The 24,621-nt window shown below is 43.1% G+C and overlaps 2 protein-coding genes across 3 annotated transcripts; one reads left to right on the top strand and one right to left on the bottom strand.

Annotated features, from left to right (window-relative positions):
- Positions 1-379: 379 nt before the first annotated feature.
- Positions 380-6,396, bottom strand: tmed2 (transmembrane p24 trafficking protein 2). The gene is made up of 4 exons (XM_061800208.1): positions 6,020-6,396; positions 4,427-4,619; positions 2,332-2,439; positions 380-1,355 (listed from the first exon to the last, which is right to left on the bottom strand). The coding sequence occupies exons 1-4, from the start codon at positions 6,197-6,199 to the stop codon at positions 1,231-1,233; spliced, it is 606 nt and encodes a 201-aa protein (XP_061656192.1). The 5' UTR covers positions 6,200-6,396; the 3' UTR covers positions 380-1,230.
- Positions 6,397-7,982: 1,586 nt separating this feature from the next.
- ptpn11a (protein tyrosine phosphatase non-receptor type 11a) lies at positions 7,983-20,922 on the top strand. Of its 2 annotated transcripts, XM_061800199.1 has the most exons (16): positions 7,984-8,252; positions 9,536-9,658; positions 11,412-11,606; positions 11,684-11,876; positions 12,507-12,626; positions 12,766-12,879; positions 12,970-13,066; positions 13,302-13,399; positions 13,495-13,653; positions 15,128-15,259; positions 15,357-15,511; positions 15,580-15,647; positions 15,728-15,879; positions 16,855-16,973; positions 17,060-17,147; positions 17,542-20,922. In XM_061800199.1, exons 1-15 carry the CDS (start codon positions 8,239-8,241, stop codon positions 17,127-17,129), a joined length of 1,809 nt encoding a protein of 602 aa, XP_061656183.1. In that variant the 5' UTR covers positions 7,984-8,238; the 3' UTR covers positions 17,130-17,147; positions 17,542-20,922. The 2 variants fall into 2 exon arrangements, with proteins under 2 accessions (XP_061656184.1, XP_061656183.1); XM_061800200.1 differs by lacking the exons at positions 17,060-17,147; positions 17,542-20,922 and having other exon boundaries at positions 7,983-8,252; positions 15,728-15,917.
- Positions 20,923-24,621: the final 3,699 nt, after the last annotated feature.

Raw genomic sequence — 24,621 nt, 5'->3', positions numbered from 1 at the left:
GCTGAGATTTACACTCCGGGTGGAAACTTTTTACGTATTAGCAAAAAACACGGAATTTAAGAACACATCCTTATTAAATTCTATCCTAAATCCTATCACAAATATCCTTGAAGTATGTATAAATATTCAACAATTGAAATTGAATTGTTTATCATCCGTCACACGAACAATGTATATCGTTTTAGACTTCTTTGCATTTTTGTTTAGTTAACAGTAGTTCCTCTCTCAAACAATTGCTGGTTATATATTATGCACGAGGGTATTTACTTGAATAGATAATTCACAGTTTTCTAGATTTTGTGTATTTATTGCAACACCACCTACTAGTCAAGAAAGACACGGATGAATTGTTTTTCCAATATTAATCATTTGCAGCCAGTCATTGTATAGAATTTCTTTATTATGAAACCTGGGGCTTGTTTTCAACAACTGTTCTACATTTGTACAGATGGATGCATCAGTGTGTCAGAGTCTGAAAACGAGAGAGTGCAGAGGACTTTTCCTGCCTGAGCAAACACCAAAGTTGATTTTTTGGGGGAATACAAAAACCTTGGAGCACTTCAGTTGAGACTCGACGCACGGGGCACAGCCGCCAAAGTGAAGACACCGACGGCGGCTTTGGACGTTTAGCAAAAGAGCGGAAAGAAGAAAATAAAAAAGGATGTTGAATCGCGCGCAACAACAAAGGTGACATCCGAATGTTGCGTCCCAGTGAAAGTGTTCCAAAACAAGTCCAAACTGTTGTACAATCAGATAATTTAAAATCCCACCAACAAAATAAGCAGCCACAAAAAGCACACAGCAGTCGATAGATCAGCCCCCCCCCGCCCCCCCCACACACACATCCCCCCCCTCCCCAGATTCAACTATTTGCTAGAAAATGTACCAATTTAAACGGAATAGTTTGCCCTTTTTTTAACCCCCTTAAAGCGGCCGCTGTTTGAGATCAAACCACCATATACCAACCCCAAAAGTGACAAAACTTGCCTCTCTTTAAATTCCAGAACCTTGCATCGGATTTAAAATGCTCAGTTGGTGCGAAAAACAGTATGAGCAAATGAATGAAACCACATAGGGGGGAGAAAAACAAAAACATCCACTTTACATAATCTTGCGGCCGTTTTGAAGAACGTAAAGAAATCAAAAGTGGTGAAAACCGCCAGTCCGCTTCGCAGAGTGGAAAGAATTGTCTCGAGGAGGACGAGGGTTCGCGTCGCCGCTGCCGTGCCGCTACACCACCCGCCGCACTTCGAAAAACCTCTTCAGGTAGTAAATCTGTCCGAGAGTCATGGCCACCAGGACCAGGGCCTCGAAGAAGGACCACAGCACCACTCGGCTGTTCGTGTTGTCGTTGACTGCACGGGGAGCACAAAAGCACACCTGAGTGAGTCAGATTCTTTTCTCAAGGAGAAATAATGCTTTTTTTGTCACAATTTAAAAACCTCTTGGCACATAGTGAACAAATATATTAAAAAAATAATAATTAAAAAAAATGACCACTTTAAGTTAAAGTTAACTTTAAAACTGTCAAAGTTAAAGCGTTAGCTCATGAAAATCAAAGCTCAAGCTTCAGCTCTTTTCATCCAAGCACAACAAGATCAAAATAGCATCCCAAAGCAAAACGCGGTACTAGGTATGGCATATTTGGCACCTGTGATTAATCGCATTTAATCACAATACAAGTGTGTGATTGATCAGATTTAATAAAGTCATCGACTGCCAGCCCTATTTAAAAATAAAAATAAAACAAAAAGAATGTTCTGTTCTTGTATTTAACCAAAGCACCAGCAACCACTTCTGCCTTTTGCAAGTCCGCTAGCTTTGTGCCAACACACAATGCAAAACTCCATTGACTGGCTAATGGAACTAGCATTCATTTGGCTTGCATTCCCCCCCACTGTTGTGATTAGCTACTGGCATATTATCTGTTTTTGCACTCAGGCCAAAGCCTTGTGCAATATATAGATACGGTGGAACCTTGATTTAATGGAGTCATTTGGGGGGGGGGCAATACAATACGGTACAAAATGATTGTAAATAAATATGAAAAAGTTCTAAAGTTTATCCCAACTGGGAATGGGAACACATGGCTAATTTGCATGTGTAGCTCAGCCAGATGAATTTTGGTCCAAATCAAAGTGAAGTTCCATTTTGACAATTCCGTTATTGTGCTCAGCGAGCGGATTTTATCGCTCCGGTAAATTTTTAGACCACTTTCCTGCACAATGACAAAAAGGGACGTAGCCCACCCTAGTTCTCATTGGTCTCAAAGCAACAACAACAAAAAAAAAAAAGGTCACTTTTGCATCAAATGCTGTTGCGTGCACTCACTGGCTCTGTGTATCCTCTCGCGGACCTCCATGTACTCCTGCTCGTGCTTGACGGCCGTCATGGCCACGGCCAGCTCGTTGATCATCTCCTCCAGCTTGTTTTGGTGCGCTGCCGCACACAAAATAAAACAACACACCAGTCACAACCGCACACAACGCCGTGCGCTACATGCACAACACTCGTCTTACGCCGCCACGAGCGCACAGAAACGAGACGAGCGACAACCTCTGGAATCCTAATTGGCAATTCAAGTTTCCCGACTGGGGGTGCTGACGGAATTGCGTTTTTTCACAGCCCAACAAGTCAAACCACTCCAACTGCTCACACACAGCAAGGCGCACTCTTCGTGGCGCTCAACAACTCTGGTTAGACGAGCAATTCCCAACCGTCACTGAGCCAAAGCGCGTCATCGACGTGAAAAAACTTCGCTAGAACGCCAAACAAAAAGAAGGAATACTCAACATTTTGTTCACCTAAAATGAGTATTTTTATACTAATAGAACAACTGATTTTAGAATAATGCAACTTCTTATCTGGTAATATCATAATTACATCTGCATACAAAGTTGTTTTTTTTCTATTATGTTTATAGATTTATTTCTTGCCATATACAAACTTTATTCACATATGATTTTATTCTTCTATATTGACACAAAATGTAAAATAATTCTTTTTCGTAAAATAAAACATAACTTTAGTATTACGACAACTATTCTAGTTAATATTATACCCATATATATCTTGGCATATGGTTCACATTTTATTCTCCTAAAATAAAAAAAATACTGTAAAAGTCTGACTTTAATCTCATAATATTTCAACAATTTTTTTCCTCCTACTACTGCAGCTTTATTCTCATAAAATTAACTTTTTAGATTCATATTGCCGATTTAATCTAGTCATACAATAGTTTTCTTTTTCTAATATACAAAAAAAGAACCTCATGAAATGATTACTTTTAAAAATACAAACCAATTACATTTTTTGCAATATTGCACCTTTATTCTTGTTAACGTTAGCATTATATGCGCATAAAATATTAAGTTTGTGCCTTTTTTTATCTTTACATACTACAATTTCAGTCACATTATTTTTTGTCTCCTACGCTAACAGGAAAAAAAATATTGTAAAGTTCTGACTTTATTCTCATAATTTTACAACTACACTATTGTACAGTTATTAATTTTCTTCTCCTAATATAGCCACTTTATTTTAATTACAACATTTTAGGATAATATTACAACTTTATTCTCATGATGTTATGGATTTATTTATCATTATCATTTTAGAAATCTCCATAAATGATTACTTTTTTGTAATCACACTTTTTCTCATGATTTTATTCTTGATAATATTATTATATATCGGCATAAAATTATTGTTTTTCCCCCCTATTAAGTTTGTGCCTCTCACAACTTTAGCTACATCATTTTATTCACCTAAAATAAGATTATTTAAAAAAAAAATTCTCATAAAATTACAAACATACTCTTTTACAATTATGTATTTTTCTCCCAATATTGCAACTTTATTCCCATAAAATTATAAATTCTTAGGATAATATTCCACTTTATTCTCGTAATATTGTTTTTTCCCCCCCTCTAAAATAGGGTTAGGGCATTTATTTATTTATTTCTCCTAATATTACAACTTTATTCTCATAATGACATAATACGACCTTAGTCTCATAATATGGTTTTATTTTCCTAAAATACCGCTGAAAATCTCATGAAATGATGACATAATTTTCCTCTTAATGCGCCAATTTTCTTTTCATAAAATGAAGTTGACCGACTATCCGTCTCTGGCTTGGATGAACACAAATTACTTCACAAATTAGTAACTAAATCGTAACTACTGAAGCAATTCAATTTCAACACGACGCTAATGGGGTTGGGAATCATCGGGTTAGCCAGTGCACGAAAAGGCCGCATTCTCGCCGCCTACCATCCCAAGTGCCGCCGCCTGGAGGGAGGAAGAGAGCGTCCAGAAGACGGTCAAAAAACAAAAACAAACAAAAAACTCAATGAGGAGGAGGGAAGAGAAAACAGCAGCAGCGAGGGGGCAGCGTTAAAGAAAAGTCGGGCTAAGTCACCTTCCGTCTCCATGTCCTGGCCTTTGGGCGCCTCGCCGATGTCGATGGTGAACATGACGATCTTGGGCGTCATGGTGGACATTTTGTTGCTGAAGCAGAACTTGTAGGTGCCGTCCATGTGCGCCGCCACCGAGTACTTGCCGCTCGACTCCCGGTCGCCCTTGTAGATCTGCTTACCGTCGGGGCCGGTTATCTGGAAGGAGCGACGGACAAAAGCATTCATAATAATAATAATAATAGGGATGGGCTCGTACCGATACCGACGATAAAATATCGGTGACTCGTGAAAAACTCTCAAGACAACGCAGATTATTTAAAAAAAAAAAAAAAAAAAAAAAGTCTGCATCGCTTTTGGTAGTGGTGAAAGTTTACAGCTCCTTAGCGGAAGGTACAGGAAGTACCCAAACTCCAGCTGAGGAGTCATTTGCCATTTGTGTATTTCAAGAATGAGAGTCGCTATGAGTCACTGAGCCAAACGATGTCATCGAATGGCAAATAGGAATGTGCTAATTACAGGCTGACAAACGTATCAGCGTCCTTGCGCTTACGGTGCCGATACTGTACGTCTGTACTTATACTTGGGGGGAAAAAAAAAACAACGCTCTTTTTTACTCACTTGAATTTGTAGTATGGCATCCTATTTGCACGTCCCTCAGACTTGACATTCGTCGCCTCCTTAGAACTGTATGTGCTCCTTTTGTATAGTGCCCCCTAGAGTTTAGTCTGCGACACCAAATAACTGAAGTGCTTTGTGTTACAAGCAAGCACAATGAAATCACAATTGCAAGATGTGATGACATGAGCTGTATCGCTACTCGGTATTGGTGCATACTCAAATGTAAGCGCTTGTACTCTTACTACGTCTGGAAAAAAACAAATAATCTGTAAATCGATTTTTTTTTTTTTAAGGCTGATGCGTTTGAAACGATTTTGAAATGTTTTGGGATTACAGTTACTGGTATATTTAGTGTCGAAACTTTGAATATAGGTATTTATAAACATTTTAAGCCCTGTGAATGGCTACTGTTGCCTCTACTCTAACATATGGAAACATCCGGGTATTTCTGCAGCAACAAGCATGGTCTAATACAATTGAAAAATGATTTAAATTAATCAAAGACATGGGAATTTCTTTATTCAACTTCATAGTCTCTGCTAAGAAACATATGGAAGCGTCCGGGTTTTTCATCAACAAGAATGAAATCCCAATTCTTGTAAGAAACATATGGAAAAAAAACACCCACGCGTACACCTTTAAAAGATAAAAACACACAATGTAACAAAATAAAAAATAAATAGCGCAATTATTTACACAGCGAAGCTATAACGTGGCTAAATGCTCGCCGGCACGTCAGCACCGAACTAACATTCAGTCTCTTAAATGTCTCTCTCTCTCTCTCTCTCTGCCAACAATAAACAAGTTTGAAATGATTGACGGCAAAAATTAAACGTAAAAGACAAGTTTGCCGTTAGCGCCGCAAAATTAGCGCCGCTAATGCTAACAGATGGCGGCTGACAGCCGCGCTTGGGCCTTCGCCTCCTTTGCCGCAGATTAGCGTCGGTGAGCCGAAAACCTTCAGGCCGGCGTCTCACCTCCACGTCGATATCCAAGAAGCCCCCCTCGGCAACCTCGAACATGAGACCCATCTTGGTGCCGGAGTTGACCTTCTCGTAGAAGCACTCGTCGGCTTGGGCGTCGATGCTAACGAAGTAGCCGGACGCCGTGGCGGACAGGACGGCCAGCAGGACAACCAGCTCCGACGTCGTAAACATGCTTCGTGGGCTTCACAAAAAAAAAACGTTTTCCAAACGAATAATGAATTTGAGGCAACTCTTGAGCCTGTAAAGTGTCGCCGGTGCGCTGGAGCCCCTGCTGGGGTGCAGTTTGCTGCGGCTGGATGAGCGCCGGAAAGAGCAGAAGAAGCAGCCCAAAGTGGCAAAACTGCGGCGGCCGTGTGATTGCCACGTAAGGCGTCAACGGCGAGCGGCGAGGCTCAAACGTGACAAAACGCGATACAGGACCACAGCCGCGCCGACGCTTCAAACTCAACCATCTATAGAAAACATAGATATAGTCAATTGCCTCGTTTCAAGATGCTACTTTATCTCAATTTCTAAACAAAACGACATGCAATCATTCGACTTACACATTCAGGTCCATCTTAATGAATTAGAATTGTGTTGTGAAACCTGAATCTAGTTAAGGTAGTTCAATTCACAAAGTGAAACTCATATTAAAGAGATGCACGACCCACACACACAGAGTGAAACATTGCATGATTTTTATATATGAATAATTTATCGTGGATTTACAAAAAGAACTTGAAACAATAATAAAATATTTTAAAAAATTGATGACTGAAACTTAGAATGTGTTCTACTAGATCATTGGCTTTGTTGTACAAAACTGGTCCACTGAACACCAACAGTGTGGTTTTTTGTTTTACACATCAAATTGTATCAGCTCATTGATGGCGTGTCTTCAATATTGAACATTTGACGGTGGGACTTTAACCCAACCTTGCATTCTGACAAACCATCTTTCACGCGATGCATATTTTGGTGCACTTGGTGGATTCTCAAAACAAAATATTGCCACTTTTGATGATTCAATCATTTGAGGTCATCATTAACAGGAAAGGAAGTCAGCTCTTCCGATCTTGAAAGTGCTCTGCAGTTGGCTGGAACTTGGATGTTTCTTGGCATGTGTGGCCCGACGTCAACCGCGCAAACAGCCAAGATGTGTTTTATCGTGTTTACGCATCACAAGAAACCTTGTGACAATCCTTATGTTAAACCACAGGACTGAAGAGGTTGAGGCGGACAGGACAGGAGAGGAGAGCGCATTGTGACACCAAAGTCTCTGATGGGCTCCTTCGGTCCAGCAGACCGGCCGACCGGCACCGGATCCAGACGCAGAACCTGGAACTTTGGACAGCGTTGAGCATCCTTGCCGTTCCGACAAAACAAGATGACGTTTCGAGTTGCGAGCGTGGACACGGCCCGAATTAAACTCGTATCTTAAGGCCCCACTGTATACAACACAAAGTAAATCGGCGGTATTTAACATCGCTAGCGTTTCGCTTGGAAAACATTCGATACTTTTTTTCATCAAAAAGTAGTCTTTCATTTTCACATTTCGTTGCCGCGAAGGGGCGGCGCGACACCGACAAAGCGGCCGCAGCGGCCGTCAAAATACAACGCACCCTCAATATGTCACATTTTAACTGTATTTTTTTTTTTGTTAGTCATTGACATGTAACCATATCTTACATTCTGTCCACATTCGAGGCATGAATAAGGATCTAAACGTCATATTTTGTTCACGGAACATGAACGTTTCAAAAGCGTACCTTCGTTCACATAACGCACATTTCGGAAAACAGGGAATAACTTTTTATGCGCACGCGCACAGAGGAAACTCGGGAGCAGTTGCAATTAGTTGCCCTGTTGCCCGGATGAGTCGGGAGCCATGGATTTGACGGCAAATGGGCGGCGCGACGCCGAGAACGGCCGTGCCGGGTGACCAAATACAACGCACCCTCTGGTTTGTCGCAGGTTTGGTGACGTCCAACAATCGACTTGGTCTGAAGTCTGCGGGACAGGCCTACAGACACTTTTTATGTTGTTCTTGCGCCTACTTTTTTTGCTCGATGCCGTGATTTCGGCACTCGTCTTGGCCGAATATGAGCCGATGAACGTCTTTGCCCCGCGATTGGAGGGAAAAACGTTCGCGAAGGTTCGCCACCTAGCCGGAAAGAAGCTACTGCTAGCTGCCGAGTGTGGAAGGAAGTGAGGAGCGGAAAAAAAAAATGACATCTCGGAGGTAAGCGCTTGTCTGGAAAACAACGTCCGCCGATGGCCTTAACCCAGCTGCGTAACTTGAACTCCACCGAGCAGTTTTGGGGCAGCGTGTCCGTGTGTATGGGGGGGGGCGGCGGGCGGGCGGGCGGGGGGGGGGGGGGGTGCCGCCGCTGGCTCACCACGAAACGTGAACCTCCACCGGTGACAACATGTTTGCTGTTTTCCCCACATTGTAACCCTACGATGCAACCAAAGCACACGAGGCTTCCTTATTGCTGACCAAACGTTCATGCTCGCTACTCGGAGGGAGGCTCATGATGTCGGTGTTATGTGGCAACATTAACCGCAGGACCAACTCGGAGCGCCTTTCTTGATGTGCAAGAAGAAAAGCGACGTGCGACGAGGCAAACTGCACGAGGAGTTGGAAGAAACAGCGGGAGTGGAATAATAGCACATACGTACAAGAAGCTTCGTAAAGTCACGTCCATCGTGTCCTGTTTGGCGCATCCGAGACTTAACCCTGCCACAAAACTCTTATTTTGAAACGACAGCTCTTGGCTCTCCAAGTTCCACCATAATTACCAACATGAAAATCCAGTAGCTTAAAAGGCCTACGTGTTCATCAAAAACGAGATCTATTTTATATGATCGTAACCCACTGTAACATTATGCACAGTTCCAACATCAACATTGCGCTTAACTATAGTAAAGTAAACAAAAAACAACAACAACGGTATGCCGGCACGCGAGTGAGGATAAGTGGTACGGATGGAAAAACTGTACTTAAATCATGATTCAGTCCAAATGCATTGGCCATAAGTTCATACGTGTTTGAAAACAAAAGTTGTAAAACATTTCAGGGTGAAACGATTCATCCAATCACACAACTAATTCGATTACAAAAAAAAAAAAGCTCAAGGCAAAATCTGTGCATTTTTCCATAGGGACTAATGATGATGATGATGAAGAAGAAGAATCACTTTTATTGTCATGAACATGAAATTTGTGCTTTTACCGATCACAGCGAACACATAACACACTTGTTAGTGGAACACATTGGGCCAGCTGAAGCGCCCGGGGAATCGGTGTCTTGCTCAAGGACACCGCAGCCGGGAGTCCGGGGGATGTTGCCGGATGGTCCGGTCGGGGTCTTGAACCTCGGTCCCCCACACGGTGGCAGACGATGATCTTAACCACTTAGCCACGGGCCACTGCAGACTACCGCCCCGCGCTGCACGTAGAAAGGAGTTGGCGCCACGGCAGTGAGCCCGGAGGAAACAGTCACACTTGTTTGCCTTTCTCCAGGTGGTTTCACCCCAACATCACGGGCGTGGAGGCGGAAAACCTGCTGCTGACTCGCGGCGTGGACGGCAGCTTTTTAGCGAGACCCAGCAAGAGTAACCCCGGAGACTTCACCCTGTCAGTGCGGTGAGTGAGGCGCTCGCGCACCCCTTTCACACCGACAACTTGGCCTCAAAATGTTAGTAGGTGTGTACCTCTTAAGAGCCATCAGTCCATTCAAAAATTGCAAAAGTACTTACTATTCATTTGCAAACATGCCGAAAAGCAGACTTTTTAGTTGTAAAGCAATTGCCGTCATCCTGTACGTGAGCGAGAAAGCCGAGGTTTCTCCTTCTTCTCTGCTATAAATGGCTTGCGTCAGACCTAAAATAACCAAACAAAAGCTAAAAATAATTTGTTGGCTTATTAAACGCGTGACTGCCATTTCAAGACTGTGAAATACAAATATCAAGAGGTTGAATCGAGACAAGTGGATTCTTCTTGTTTGTCGAACGTGCTGTGTTTGTTCTTGTTGTCTGAAAACGTTCCAAAATTGCTAAGGCAATTAGACTTTTAGGCTGACTCAACTCAATTTGAGTCATAAAGCACTAATAAGGGCTCAAGCAGATGCCAAGCAATGCAAATTGGTTTTAAGGTGTGTTTAAAAAAACAAACAAAAAAAAGGACAGCGAAGGGGCTTGTCTAATGTGCACTGGCAGGTCATTCCGTATTTTGAGACAAGCAACAGCGAAAACCCTGAAATCCTCTCTGAGCTCCTGCTCGGCCTTCGGTACCTCCAGGAGCAGCAGGTGGCGGGATTGTAGCGATGGAGCAGCTCAGACCGGTAAGGTGGGGCGAGACCACTCGGAGATTTAGAAAAAAAAAAAAAAAAAGCTGAATATTCAAATGAACTCTGAAGTGCACAAGCAGCCAGTGGAGGGCGGCCAGAATAGTCGGAGCTACGTGTTCCAGTTAAGAGGCGGGACTGGCTGACTCCAAACGATAGCGCCCCCTCACAGTGAGACGACGACTTACTATAAAATGCAATAGCTTTTTTTATTTTCGGCCAACATTTTGGCTGCCGACTCGCTCATTTTCCAGGGCCGCAGAAATGTTCACCAAAGGGAAACTCGTCCCTGCTGATCCTGAGCTAATGCTAACAACAAGTCACATGTGAACCTCAGATTTGCAAGTCCCCCCCCCCCCCCCCCCCCCCCCCGTTTTCTCAGATGACAGTGCAGGACTTAAAAACAATTTTTATTCCTTGGTGACTCAGCAGCTGATTCAGCAAAAAAAAAAAAAAAGACAAAACATTCAGAACGAATGCAGCTTGGTGCCTTCAGGTTTTTGTATACCAAAACAGTTTGAAAGCCATAGATTGTGTAAAATATCAGCTGACAGGGCAAATCTTTTTTTTTTTTTTTTCCCCCCAGAAAAGTTTGAAATTAGTAGTCGTCTTTTTAAGAAATTAAAAACCCCAACAAGTGCAACAGTAACAGTTTGAACAGTCAGAATCTTTATGCTGTCAAAACACAAATAATGGCATTCAAGGAGATCTGTGAGGGTACGTGAGTTCCCTCTAGTGGTACATGTAAGGATCACTTTCTAAGTACAGTTCAGTTACCAAAACAGTTTGAAAGCAAAGTCGAAGATTAGCGTGAGGAGGGCGACCCCGAGTGGACAACAATCAAACCTGCACCTCACATACTGAATTTGGTGTTTAATAATATAAAATCTTTTTTTTTTAACCAATTAATCGATAGAGTAATCGATTCTTAAAATATTTGAGAACTGCAGCCCTATTTTAGATTACCCTGAAATGCACATTTTACCCGGAGAAAACCCACACAAGCGCGGAAAGATTTTGAGTTTTTCATGTTCACTATGTGCATCCCCGCAGGCGGAACGGCGCCGTCACCCACATCAAGATCCAGAACACGGGCGACTACTATGACCTGTACGGCGGCGAGAAGTTTGCCACGCTGGCTGAGCTGGTGCAGTACTACATGGAGCACCACGGGCAGCTCAAGGAGAAGAACGGCGACGTCATCGAGCTCAAGTATCCGCTCAACTGCGCCGACCCGACGTCGGAGAGGTGAGCCCGCTGCACGAACACCCAAAAAAAATATATATATAATACATGGAGCGTCATCTACCAACACATCCTTCCAGATGGTTCCACGGACACCTATCGGGTCGCGAGGCCGAGAAGCTTTTGACGGAAAAAGGCAAGAACGGCAGCTTCCTGGTGCGGGAGAGCCAGAGCCACCCAGGAGACTTCGTGCTGTCGGTGCGCACGGGCGACGACAAGACGGACAGCAGCGACAGCAAGCCCAAAGTCACGCACGTCATGATCCGATGCCAGGTGAGCCGCGTCCGTCTCCGCCACAAACCGGTTCAAATGCGGCTGGCGAGCAGTGTTGTGTCTCCACTCGCGGATGTTTTGTGGGCACGCGCGGGTTGTCTGTGTCAGACTCAACGCAACACTCAGCATTTGGAATTCCCGAAGTCACTACTGTGTGTTGTATGGGTTACAACAATGTTGCCGTTATTTTTCTTTCATTTCTCAATAATGACTTATTTTTGCACCTTTAAAAAAATATTCGTACATTTGAATATAATATTTCTAATTTGACAACATACATTTTACTTATTTAACTTGCAATTGTACATTTTTCTTTTTTATACTGTAGTTTTTACATTTTTAATTTGTATAATTTCTTTATTTGCACTTTTTGATACATGCTATTTTATGAGAAACTTTTATTTTTGTTTTATTAGAATGGTTACATATGATCTTTTTACTATTTTTATCAAACTTTTACCATTTTTGGAGGGTGAGGTTTACCTTAATTTATTTACAATTTCCTATTTTACACAGACATGGAATGATCTGTTCGTGGCAAGTGATTGTGTTGTTGTTCGAACGAAACGCAAATGATCCCATGTTGTGTGAAAATGTGGATAATGTACTGGTGGCATCCTCCTCCTGCAGCACGACCTGAAGTACGATGTGGGCGGTGGCGAGAAGTTTGACTCCCTCACTGACCTGGTGGAGCACTACAAGAAGAACCCCATGGTGGAGACCCTCGGCACCGTGCTGCAGCTCAAGCAGGTAGCTCTCTCTTTCGAAAAAAGTCGTTGAGAGGAGAGCCGTCTGAGCGCTTATTCCGTATCCTTGATATCCAGCTTAAGGTCCATGTAGTAGTCCTTTCTCTCTCCCGTGCCCCCCCCCCCCCCCCCCCCCCACGCAGCCCCTCAACACCACTCGCATCAACGCAGCAGAGATCGAAAGTCGAGTGCGGGAGCTGAGCAAACTGGCGGAGGCCACAGATAAAGTCAAGCAAGGTTTTTGGGAGGAGTTTGAGGTAAGGCGTCACTTGTTTTCATCACGCATCTCTGCGTTCAGCGCCTTTGTGAATTTGGAAATCGCGCCCAATCCTCTCACCTCCGTGCAGACCTTGCAGCAGCAGGAGTGCAAGCTGCTGTACAGCCGCAAAGAGGGCCAGAGGGCCGAGAACAAGAACAAGAACCGATACAAGAACATTCTGCCTTGTGAGTGCGGATGCCGTCTTAGTTTAAGTGGGCCACACACACACACACACACCGATTTTTATATCTTAACAGAGAGTCTCCACATGATTAGGAAAAACTAGACAAGTGTGAGAGGCAGCATGGTGCCACAGGGCATCCACAATGACGGATAATAATAAGTAGTAGTAGTAGTGTGTAGCCCACTTTATCGCACCCAGGACAATTCTTGACCTCAGTTTTTCTTTCCCCCGTGCAGTCGACCACACACGGGTGGTCCTGACGGACGGAGACCCCAACGAGCCGGGATCCGACTACATCAACGCCAATATCATCATGGTAGTATCCCCTAGCGTGGTAAATGACCTTCATCCTCGCACCTTCGCTCACGCTGACAACCGTCACGCCGTCGTCATCGTCATCGCTGACTTTTGTTGACGTGTCGTGTTCAGCCCGACCAGGACAACAAGTGCAACAGCGCCAAGCTGAGGAAGTCGTACATCGCCACTCAGGGCTGCCTGCAGAACACCATCAGCGACTTCTGGAGGATGGTCTTCCAGGAGAACTCGCGGGTCATTGTCATGACCACCAAGGAGGTCGAGAGGGGGAAGGTCAGCCGCAGCTTGCTCGGGGATTTCTTTTGCAACTAGACTTTACGCCGATTTTATCGGCCTGATCGGTATCGGCCGATAATTTGCATTTTATGCTGATCGGCTTTAATGTCGTAATTTGCCGATCCGATCAATGATGTCGTTGATCGGGTCCGCAAAAGACATTGACTCCGCGTCTCCATCGTGCACAGTATATTTGACTTCAAAAGCGAGTTTATTTTTAGCCTTGTCGCGTGTCTTTTGCTTTAGTCATGTAAATATCTGACGGCCATTAAAGTTATTAAAAAAAAAAAAAAAAAACATGTCGACGGTGTGGGACAGACAACACGTAATGCCCGGATCAGACTGCAAAACAAATTTGCTCTTTCACGATTGCACTATGTCAGACTACTGCAATCAAATCTTGTATTCCGATACCACCGCATCCCGTTTTTTTACGATCATTGGGCTTTATCTTCTCAACACAAATGCGACCGGATACCCTCGTTACCGTGGCGACGACGACAACTAAAGGAGCGCGCCGACTGTATTCTAAGGACAAATTGGGGAAAATGTGTGTTGGTGGTCACCGGTGCTCGGGACAGGAGAGGACGTTCGTTTAAGGCTCGCTTGAGGTACGTTCACGTACTTTTAAATACGATACGACTCGCAAGCAGGCAACAAAACGTTATGTAGCCTAGCAAGCTAGTGCTAGCGCTAACGGTTGTACGTAAACATGCCACCGTTCTGTGGAATCGTGCTCGAAAGTTTCGGTGTGGGTGAAGTCATTTAATTACAATAAAGTAATTGAATTAGAGTGAGTTAGCACCCATTATTTCTGTCACGTTGTAATGTTGCTTTGAATCCACGATCTGACTCGAGCCGTGATTTCCAACCTTTATGGAGCCAAGGAACATATTTCACCATTGAAAAATCTCACGGCACACCAACAAACAAAAATGGCACAAAAAGTGGGTACATTCATTTTTTTTATTTGAACAATTTCGTTTAAAGTTTTGACTTTTTTATTTTTCCTTTTTGAATGTTTACTTTGATATTTGAGTGTTTCCTTTAAGTTTGTACTTTTTGTTTTCATACATTTTATTTGATTTTTTACTACATTATTTTTACTATTTTATTAGATGTTTCTTTATTCGTCTTACCGTTTCCTTAAAGGATGTGCTTTTAGTATTGAATTTGGATTTTGACTTTTCTTTTCCATTTTGTTGGAATGTTGAACTTTTTTTACGATTGAAATGAGTGCTTTTTGTTTTTCACAACTTTTAAATTTGTTCAGTTGTTATTTTTACCATATTTGATTTATCTTTAAATTTGCACTTTTTGATGTTGCAAATTCAAATTAAAGGTGTACTTATTTGTCTTCTTCCTTTACATTTGCGCTTTTTGATTTTTAGTCTTTTTATCAGAATTAGTCATTTTGTCGTTATTGTTCCAGTTTGATACCGTTTGGCTGTTGTGGTTTGCGTGTCGACAGAGTAAATGTGTGAAGTACTGGCCCGACATGTCGGCTCTGAAGGAATACGGCGCCATGCGGGTTCGCAACGTCCGAGAGACGGCGGCGCACGACTACATCCTCAGAGAACTCAAACTCTCCAAAGTGGGACAGGTAGCTCGCTTTCCTCCTCCTTCGACATTTCCTCCTCATTTAAGCGTTGAAACCGCACCTGGTGCTGAGTCTTTGTGTTTGTTTTTTTTGGCCGCAGGGCAACACGGAGCGCACGGTGTGGCAGTACCACTTCAGGGCCTGGCCCGACCACGGCGTCCCCACGGACCCCGGCGGCGTTCTGGACTTCTTGGAGGAGGTCAACCTGAAGCAGGAGGGCATCTTGGACGCCGGGCCCATCGCCGTTCACTGCAGGTACGTGTTTTTCAGCGTAGGCGGCGCCGCCGAGCACACGCGCTAACCGGCCACGCTTGCGTCGGCAGTGCAGGGATCGGACGGACGGGGACCTTCATCGTCATCGACATCCTCATCGACATCATCCGAGAAAAAGGTCAGTCTCTCTTGGGTGTGTGTGTGTGTGAGACACGAGTTTGTGTGAGTGACGTGTGTGTGTGTGTGTGTGTGTTCCAGGCGTGGACTGCGACATCGACGTTCCCAAGAGCATCCAGATGGTGCGTTCCCAGCGCTCTGGAATGGTTCAGACGGAGGCTCAGTACCGCTTCATCTACATGGCCGTGCAACACTACATAGAGACGCTGCAGCGGCGGATCGTGGAGGAGCAGGTTCCACTTCTTCTTTGTGACACACAGCAGACTCACTGGTGCCCTTTCAACACATTTTTCCAAATGCTCTTGTGTCGCCCACTTCGACTCTACTTCATTTCTCCAGCAAAATGTTGTACATGAGTAAGACTGAACATAAAACACAATAACTAAGAAACCCTTTTTCAGCTTCATGCTAGCAACTATACATACGAATATTATACATGCTACTCATACAGTACACACGACTACTAGTACGACAACAACCCATGCTAAATACATTAAGGATAGGCCGGTCATCGGCGCCGATATTCGGCACTTTGACGCATTTGGGCCTTGGCATTTTTTAATCGACGGCTGAAACGAGATCAATTTCAAACTGGGTGAAATTCAGGGAATTATTGATTGATTGATTAAAATTTTCCGTTCACTTCATAAGAGTTGCTGCTCTCGTACACTTCTTGTTTTTGTTCGAACTTAAAACAAAGATTAGTGAAGATTTGAGAAAATTGTATTGACTTCAGACAACTCTCGGGAGCTATTTATGTTTCCATTTTCATTGATCGCTATTAGACTTACAGCTGAGCCTGAGAGGTCCCTGCACTTTCTGTCTATTGTCACAGATTTAAAAAAAAAAAAAGAAACTTGTTGCATAATGAACAAATACTTAAAGGCATTTAAACAGAGTGTTGGAATTTATATTATTCAAAATGTTGACAACAGTATTTTCTCTTTTACTGCAAATAAATATTTGCTCCAAATATTGGGTACATTCACACTTGGGGCTGACTTCACTTATTCCATTTGTATGCTAGCGCTGTCAGTACGCCTGTAAGCATTACTACCTTGCACGCTACAAAGTGTCCTCCCGTACACATAGATACAGTTAAAAAAAATAAAATAATAATAATAATCCAATCATGTTGTGTCTGTAGACTTTATGCTTGAGTGTTCTGGAGGCATCACGAGATGGTTTATTTTTTGCGTGTGTTCCAGAAAAGTAAGATCAAAGGTCGCGAGTACACCAACATCAAGTATTCTCTGTCAGACCTGACGGGTGGCGAGCAGAGTCCGCTTCCTCCGTGCACGCCGCTGCCCACGCCCACCTGCGCAGAGTAAGTAAGACTCCCCTACGCCAACGCACCTCCCTGCTCGCCGCCGGCCGCTAATTGCCGTGGGCTCGTGTGTTCCCGTGTGTCAGGATGCGTGAGGACAACTCCCGAGTGTACGAGAACGTCGGCCTGATGCAGCAGCAGAAGAGCTTCAGATGAGATCGGCCATGATTCCACGTGAGTCCGGAGACTAACCCTAACCTCTGTACACGTTAGTTTGTTTTTGTAATGACAACATAAAAAGATCGGCTTTAACCAAAAATTCCAATCGGGCATCATGCCCTGCAGTGTCGACGGGAGCCAGGGAGAAGCTGAGTGAGTGAGGGAGGGCGAGAGAGAGAGAGAGATGCGATAGAGAAAAATAGGCTCGAGGGAGAGACAGGATAGAGAGATGGGATAACGAGGGAGACAGAATGGAGAGAGAGTGAGATGCTCGAGAGCAAGCGACAGGACAGAGAATTTGGCTTGAGGAATTGCAGCGCGGAAAATGACTGTTTTCAGTGTATTAGCAGTCATATTGTTTTGGTGATGACGAGCAGTATGAAGGCTCAGTGACCTGAATGTCCCGCAGGACCCCTTGACGCCTGACCGTTTCTTCGCCAGCCTCACCGCGCCGCTGACAACGGGACATCACCAACCACAGTAAAACAACAGAAGACGAAAGAAAGCGAAAGAAAGAAAGAGAGAGAGGGATGGGAAGCTTTTTGGCCCTCCGGTCCAACCCCCGAACCACTGTGATGCTCACGCCGGCCACCGAGCGGCGCCAAATCCCCATCGACCAAACCTGACCAGTTAGCGTTTAATCAGTTAGCCAACCCCCATTCTTTTTTTCTTTTCTTTTCTTTTTTTTTTTAGCTAAAGCAACACTTGTCGATTGTTTGTAGGGTTAGCAGAGAAAGTTGTGCCAAACGTCAGACATTCTGACGATTGGCAGAAGATTGGACTCGTGACCTTGCCGCAACTGCCTTGAACACAAAACCCGCGTCCTCATGTTCACGCCGTCTCCGCCGAACGTCCATTCACGTGGCGTTTGCGGGCCTCGTCTGATTGGCTGCGGCTGTTGTCCAGTCAGACACGAAATGTTCATTTTTAAGTGCATAATTATACGCTACGCTTAAAAAGTTTGGGATATTGGGCTTTGGAGTGAAATCTTCAGGACTCAAAATAGGGCCTGACCAATTAATCGGCGGATATTAACCCTTTTCAAATCGGCAAAATATGTCAGATTCCCAACCAACCCCCCCCCCCACCCCGTTTATTTATTTATTTTTATTTTTTTTAAATGCGCATTGACACATTATAACGTCAGACAAAGAAAATGAGATTCAAACAAACATTCCCCCCCAAATAAATCTGTCGAAATCAACCCAAAAATCGGCCAACGATAATGACGTTCAAACAAACAACAATGCCAAGTTTGCTGTAACTTTCAGTGTTTTTATATATATATATATATATATATATATTTCTTTTTAAATTAATGGTCTGAATAATCTGTAGTCGGAATGGATTATATATATATATATATATATATATATATATGTTTTTTAATCGGCTGAATAATCTCTCGTCGGAATTTTACTCTGCCAACTATCGGAATTGGCATCGGCCTCAAAAACATTCCATATGGGTCGGGCGTAGCTCAACCACCGGTTGTTAATGTTGCCTGGTTACAAAACATCAAGTTGTGCAAAATGTACTGAAACATTTGGACCTGTGTTTAAAAGTTCACACAAGGTCAAATGAAGTTCACGTGGACTTTAGGCTCATCCTGACATTTCACCCCAAAGCGCAACATGGCAAACTTTTTGTGAGTAGTGTATGTTGTCTTTCTTGTTTTTTTTTAAATCTAACGAATTGCCTTGCGCGTACCGTTGCCTCTGCCGCCACGTGGTCGCCAAAGGTGACGAGAAGCCCGATATTGCTGCCCCTTAGCTTAGCTTTGCTTAGCTTAGCATAGCATACAGTCAGTGAGTCTTCTAACTCCGGCAGCCACTGGCTAAGGAAAATGCGCTACGTTGCAACACTATCGTTAACACTCGAAACACTATGACAAAAGGAAGCACATACTGTAGCTCCGAAAGAAAATGCCATTTGGTTCCATGGCTCACTGTTGCCCCCTGAAGAGCTTGCTGGTTTTACAAGATATTGTCAGGCCACAAACAAAAATACATGGTAAGAGCGCTACTTTGACTTCAAAGTTTTCAATTGTTCCCTGACTGAGCTTGTCACTGAATTTACTCGTGAGCCCAAATTGTTGTGGTGTTCTCAAGCGTTTGAGCGTTTGATTTGATATCCATTTTAAGGTCCATGTACTATTATGCTCTTGGTCCTCGCGAGTCAGAAAATTCAGCGCATTAGAGCATGACAATCGTACTCATTTATTTCTTTTTCGCCACGACTAATGCCACTTTTTGTGACTGTGCTGCACGAGTAGTACTCAAGGTCCAACTAGTAGGCATGTGTCACATACTAGTAGCATCCTGGACCCTACTAGTATTGCGAAAAGGCCCACTAGCAGTTTCCCTCATATTTCTGACATGTGGCTGTTCTACTAGTATGCCACAGTTAAAACAATACTACATTGTTAACATTCAGTAGTGGTACTAGTTGCAAAAGATGTCATCAGTGGGCAATTTACGATGAAGATGTAGCAAAGTACGACGACTGCTTTCTAAATGAAACTCATAAACTCACCTCAACATAGTTCCTTGGCACCAAGATGCCCAAAATGGTGGCAAAGCACTACTTTTACCTAAATGTAGCGCCTCAACTCACTTAAACAGTTTGTTGGCATTAAGATAGCGCCAAAGCATAACTTTTGTCTAAGTGAAGCTCCTCAACTCACTTCAACATAGTTTCTATTCAGCAAGATGCTCCAAGTTGGCACAAAAGCACTACTTTTGTCTAAATGAAGCGCGTCAACACACTTAAACATAGTTCCTTGGCACCAAGATGGTGACAAAGCACTACTTTTGTCTAAATGAAGCTCCTCAACTCACTTCAAGATAGTTTTGTTGACATTAAAATGCCACAAGATGGTCCCAAAGCACTACTTTTGTCTAAATGAAACTTGTCAACTCACTTTAACATAGTTCCTTGGCCACAAGATGGCGCCAAAGCCATACTTTTACCACAAACTGAGCAGGCGAAAGGTTTCTCCCTAGCGTGTGTTCTTCATTGTTCCTTTATCCAGAATGTTTTATCACAAAGTGAACAAGCAAAAGGTTCAATGCTTTTATTACTTAGTTCTACTAGTGCGCCAAATTGTCGTACTTGTGCATGCTGGTACATGGACGTTAAGATAGTTATCGAGGATATCGTCTGAATCCTCAAACGACTTTGCTTGAGAAGGCTCGCAAATTTGGCCCGTGACGTGAACAACTCGCACGCCGGCCACGGTGCCGCGGCATCCCTTTACGGCCTTGATGCTAAGCTAAGGCGCGCTATCGCTCTTCTCGTCCGTGTCGTCATCCGCTCATTCTTCAAACGCGGCCTGGCGATTTCCTCACTTGGCCTTCGTACCGCGCAGCCGAGAACAGGAAGCGGCGGCGGCGCTTCTCCTCGAGCGGCCGCGCCGGGCTCCGTCCGCATTCACCGTGATACCACGCGGCAACTCACGGACGTGCCTTCCGCGCCGTCACGTGACAGCGGCCGCACCGTTCTTTAACACTCGAATGTGACTCTTTGACGCCGGGGGGGGGGAAAAAAAATAAAAAAATCTATTTTTGAAGGTGTATATTGTACATGAGCAGAATGTACTTACAAAAAAAATAACATATCTACTTGCCAATAAGATAAAGTGTATGTATATGCATAGTGTTCTCTCTTGACACACACACGACTAACAAGAGAGTTTATTATAAAGATTAAAAAAAAGCAACAAAAAAATTGCAGTTAACCACGTTAACGTCCTCACGAAGAATAAATGGCGAGCTCATGCCTCATTTCACTGCTGTGTTTTGGATTTATTTATTGTTTTTAATGAAAGTGGACCAAACTAAATGACTTGCTCAAATTAGAAACTCCAAGTTGGAAGGCACATTTTGCGGTTTAAAACGTCGCAGAGCCTCGAGTCTTATTTTCCCCAAATGAAGGCCTTAATTATGCTTAGAAATGACACTTACTTCTTCGATTGCTTCAAAATGCCATTGACAAAATAAACAACACTGTTTTGTTTTCTTTGAAATACTTTGTAAAGAATTTTTCATTTGTGTTTTTGCACTTTTCTTGCTACTATTGTCATATAATAAAAGCAACGTTGACAAAAAAAAACATTCTTATGAACCACTCCCACACCATTCAAGTCATATTTTTGTGTTCAGCTAGCGGTAGTCGTCATAAAGCTTCCGGAAGTGATGAATTGCATTTTTCCTACCGGGTTGCTTCAAAACCAAAATGGCTGACCTCCTTTTCCATTGAGGGTATGGGTCCTTGAGACTTTTTTTAAGCATCCTGTTTTGACGGACATGTCCACCAAATTTGGTGTCAATCGGAGAAACGGGTGTCAGGGGGTGATTTCATCAAATCAAATAAATCCCCCAACTTTCCAGGAGTCAATGAGTGAATTCACCCCCCCCCCAAAAAAAAGCCACTTTAAACCAAAATAGCAGACCTCTTGTTAATTTCTAGGTACGGGTCCTTGAGACTTTTTCATGCATCCCGTTACGATAGACGTGTTCACCAAATTTGGTGTCAATTGGAGAAACTGCTGTCGGGGCCAAATTTTTCCCAAATGTCCAGGGGCACCAATGATTGAATTTGCCCCAAAATGCCCCTTTAGACCAAAATGGCTGATTTCCTGTTTGATTTCCAGCAAGGGTCCTTGAGCCTTTTTCTGCATCGTGCTGTGATAGACCTGTCCACCAAAGTTTGTCTCTATCGGTGAAACTGGTGTTGGTGGCAAATTTACAAGGGGGCACTCCTGCGTGGAGGTCTTGTGCCGTATTTGATGCATGTTGCCTTAAAAACATTTTCAATTGGGCTTCCTTAAAGACTCGATTAATGAGGACGATGGAAGACAAAAAAGCAGGGACAACCAGTCAATCGCGTTTACCGATGATTGACAACGACGAGAGCAGATGTGACGCGCTAAATCCAATTTTGCGGCTAATCCGGTTAGCATGGCGAGAAGGTCTCTCACAGCTGCCTCCAGCAAACAAATAATTCCACCTGAAATGAGCTCTTGTGCTGCTCTTGCTTGTTCCCCATCAAATGTGTTCGGCAGGATTAAATTCATAACGACAGGGTTTGGGTTTATATCTTGACATCTTATTCCTCACCCCCCTTGCGCCCCTAATCATGCATTTCTGTCAAAGACCTCCAGGAGAGTCCGACTCGCCGAAGGGCGGCGGCGACATGCCAGCAAACACCACGGCCGAGACGAGACACGACGTGATGCGTTGTGACGTGCCCGCAGTCCACACACGCGCGCGCGCCCTCCCACCCGCACACACCCATCATTAGAAGTTGGCATTTATCTGTCGTTTGTCATCAGTTGTCCCTCGTCTCTCACTTCTGTGCCATCATAGCCTGCCTCGCACTGTTGGGAAATCATTCACTCATTTCCTAATAACGAGAGAGAGATTTTTATTAGTGGACATTTTAGTCAACGATCTAGGTCCATAGATATAAATCCTGATATTGTGTTTTGGGAGTATTCGATTCATCGGTTCAGCCCAAGAATCAACTATATAGTTCACGATATAAAAACCCCGATGTAGTGATAAGGGAGTATTCGATTCATCGTTTCTGGTCTAGAGTCAACTATCTAGTCCACTATATAAAAATCCCTATATAGTGATTATAGAGGATTCGATTAATCGTTTCATCCCTAGGGTTAACGATATAGCCCACTATATAAAATTCCATATATTTTGATAAGGGAGTATTCAATTAATCGTTTCAGCCCTTGAGTCAACTATATAGATTAGTTCACTATATGAAAATCCTTTTGTGGTGATGAGGGAGTAGGGAATGAATGAATGAATGATTCCAAAGGCAGTCGCTGCGGAAGCATATCCATTTTGTCGATATATTGATGATAGGTTATAATCGGTTCACCGATTTATTGGTAAGCTTCAAATTTCAACCGCACTACAAAATGGTTTTCAGATGACATCAGTGAGTCGTGACGTTTTGACGTGAAAAGTACGTAGACTGCTGAGGGATGCCATGAGCACAGATGACCAGATTTGATGTTGCTAAATCAAACTGGCTTCGGGGGACCAATTTCCAAAACAATCGGCACCCTGAAAATGACCAAATTGACAGTGAAATGGCTGCTTCGAACCAAAACGACAGACTTTGTGTCTTTTTGGGTATGGTTTCTTGAGCCTTTTTTTGCGGGTTTCATCATGATAGACAGGCTGACCAAATTTCAGTGAAACTGGCTTAGTGGGCTAAATTTAAACATTCCAAAGACCCTTTTAAACGACCAAATGACACTAAAATGGTCGCTTTGAACCCAATGGCAGACTTCCTGCGTCTTTTTGGGCATGGCTTCTTCTTGTTGTTTTTTTTTTCTCCCCTTGGTCTTCTCGTGATTGACATGGTAATAAAATGTCATGTGTCTTTGTGAAACTGGCTTCGGAGCTGAATTTTCAAAACATTGAAAAAGCCCTTTTAGGCAGATTACGCCAAATGGAAAATCCATCAGGATGAGCAGAATTTTGGTAAAATGGCGCTGGCTTGTGTTACTCCACTGACCCTCCTCGCAAATGGCCGCAGGTGACCTGCGCTGCGCTGAATAGCGGCATGACATCCTGGCTAATTGCAACGTAGCGAGCCAATTGGATTTGTATTGTGTTGACAGAATGCAGACAGCTGCTCGGCCTCGGGCCGCGTACACGCACCAAAATAGACTGAAAAGTCTTTCCTTGTGCAAATGTCTCAGAATGCACGCAGGCGGACACGCCTGGCAAAAAAGGTAATTTTTAATAAATCCCATTTTGATATACTTGTGTTTTTTAAAATCATTTGATATTGAGTATTCCAGTATTTTAACATTTTATTGTAATTTAAATTATCCACAAATGTAATATTTTCATTGATTTGTTATATCTATAGTGTATAATTTTAATTCATGTATGTATATTTGATTCATGTATATCTTTTAAAAAAGAAATTTAAAATCAGGTTAAGTTAAAAACCCTGCCTTTGCAATACATTTTGTATGTATATATATAAAATAATATTTTGTATACATTATCTTTAGTCTTAAATATTTTTTATAATTTAAAAACAAATGAATCTACTATTTTGATGTTTTATTTGTGTTCATTTTGTGTATATTTTTGCATGATTTTAAAATGAATTAATTCACTATTTTAACATTTTGTGTAATTATTTCAAATCATTTAAACAACTCAAGCTACTATTTTGATATATTTCAAATTATATGATTTTGACCCCGTCGTGTGGCTAACCAAAATATTAGAAACGGTTACAATGGATGTAAAAAGTCTGCACACCCCTATTCGAGTGCCAGGTTTTTGCGATGAGACCAAGCTAAATTGTACCCCCAAAAAATTCCACCGTTAATGTGACCTATAACCTGTACAACTCAATTGGGAAGAAAATGGAATCTCTGAAGAGGGGAAGTAGAAATAACCAACTGAAATAATGTGGTTGCACAAGTGTGCACACCCTC

Source organism: Phyllopteryx taeniolatus, chromosome 15, assembly GCF_024500385.1.
Source record: "Phyllopteryx taeniolatus isolate TA_2022b chromosome 15, UOR_Ptae_1.2, whole genome shotgun sequence".
Classification (NCBI taxonomy): Eukaryota; Metazoa; Chordata; class Actinopteri; order Syngnathiformes; family Syngnathidae; genus Phyllopteryx; species Phyllopteryx taeniolatus.
This window is presented reverse-complemented; position numbering and strand designations above follow the sequence as displayed.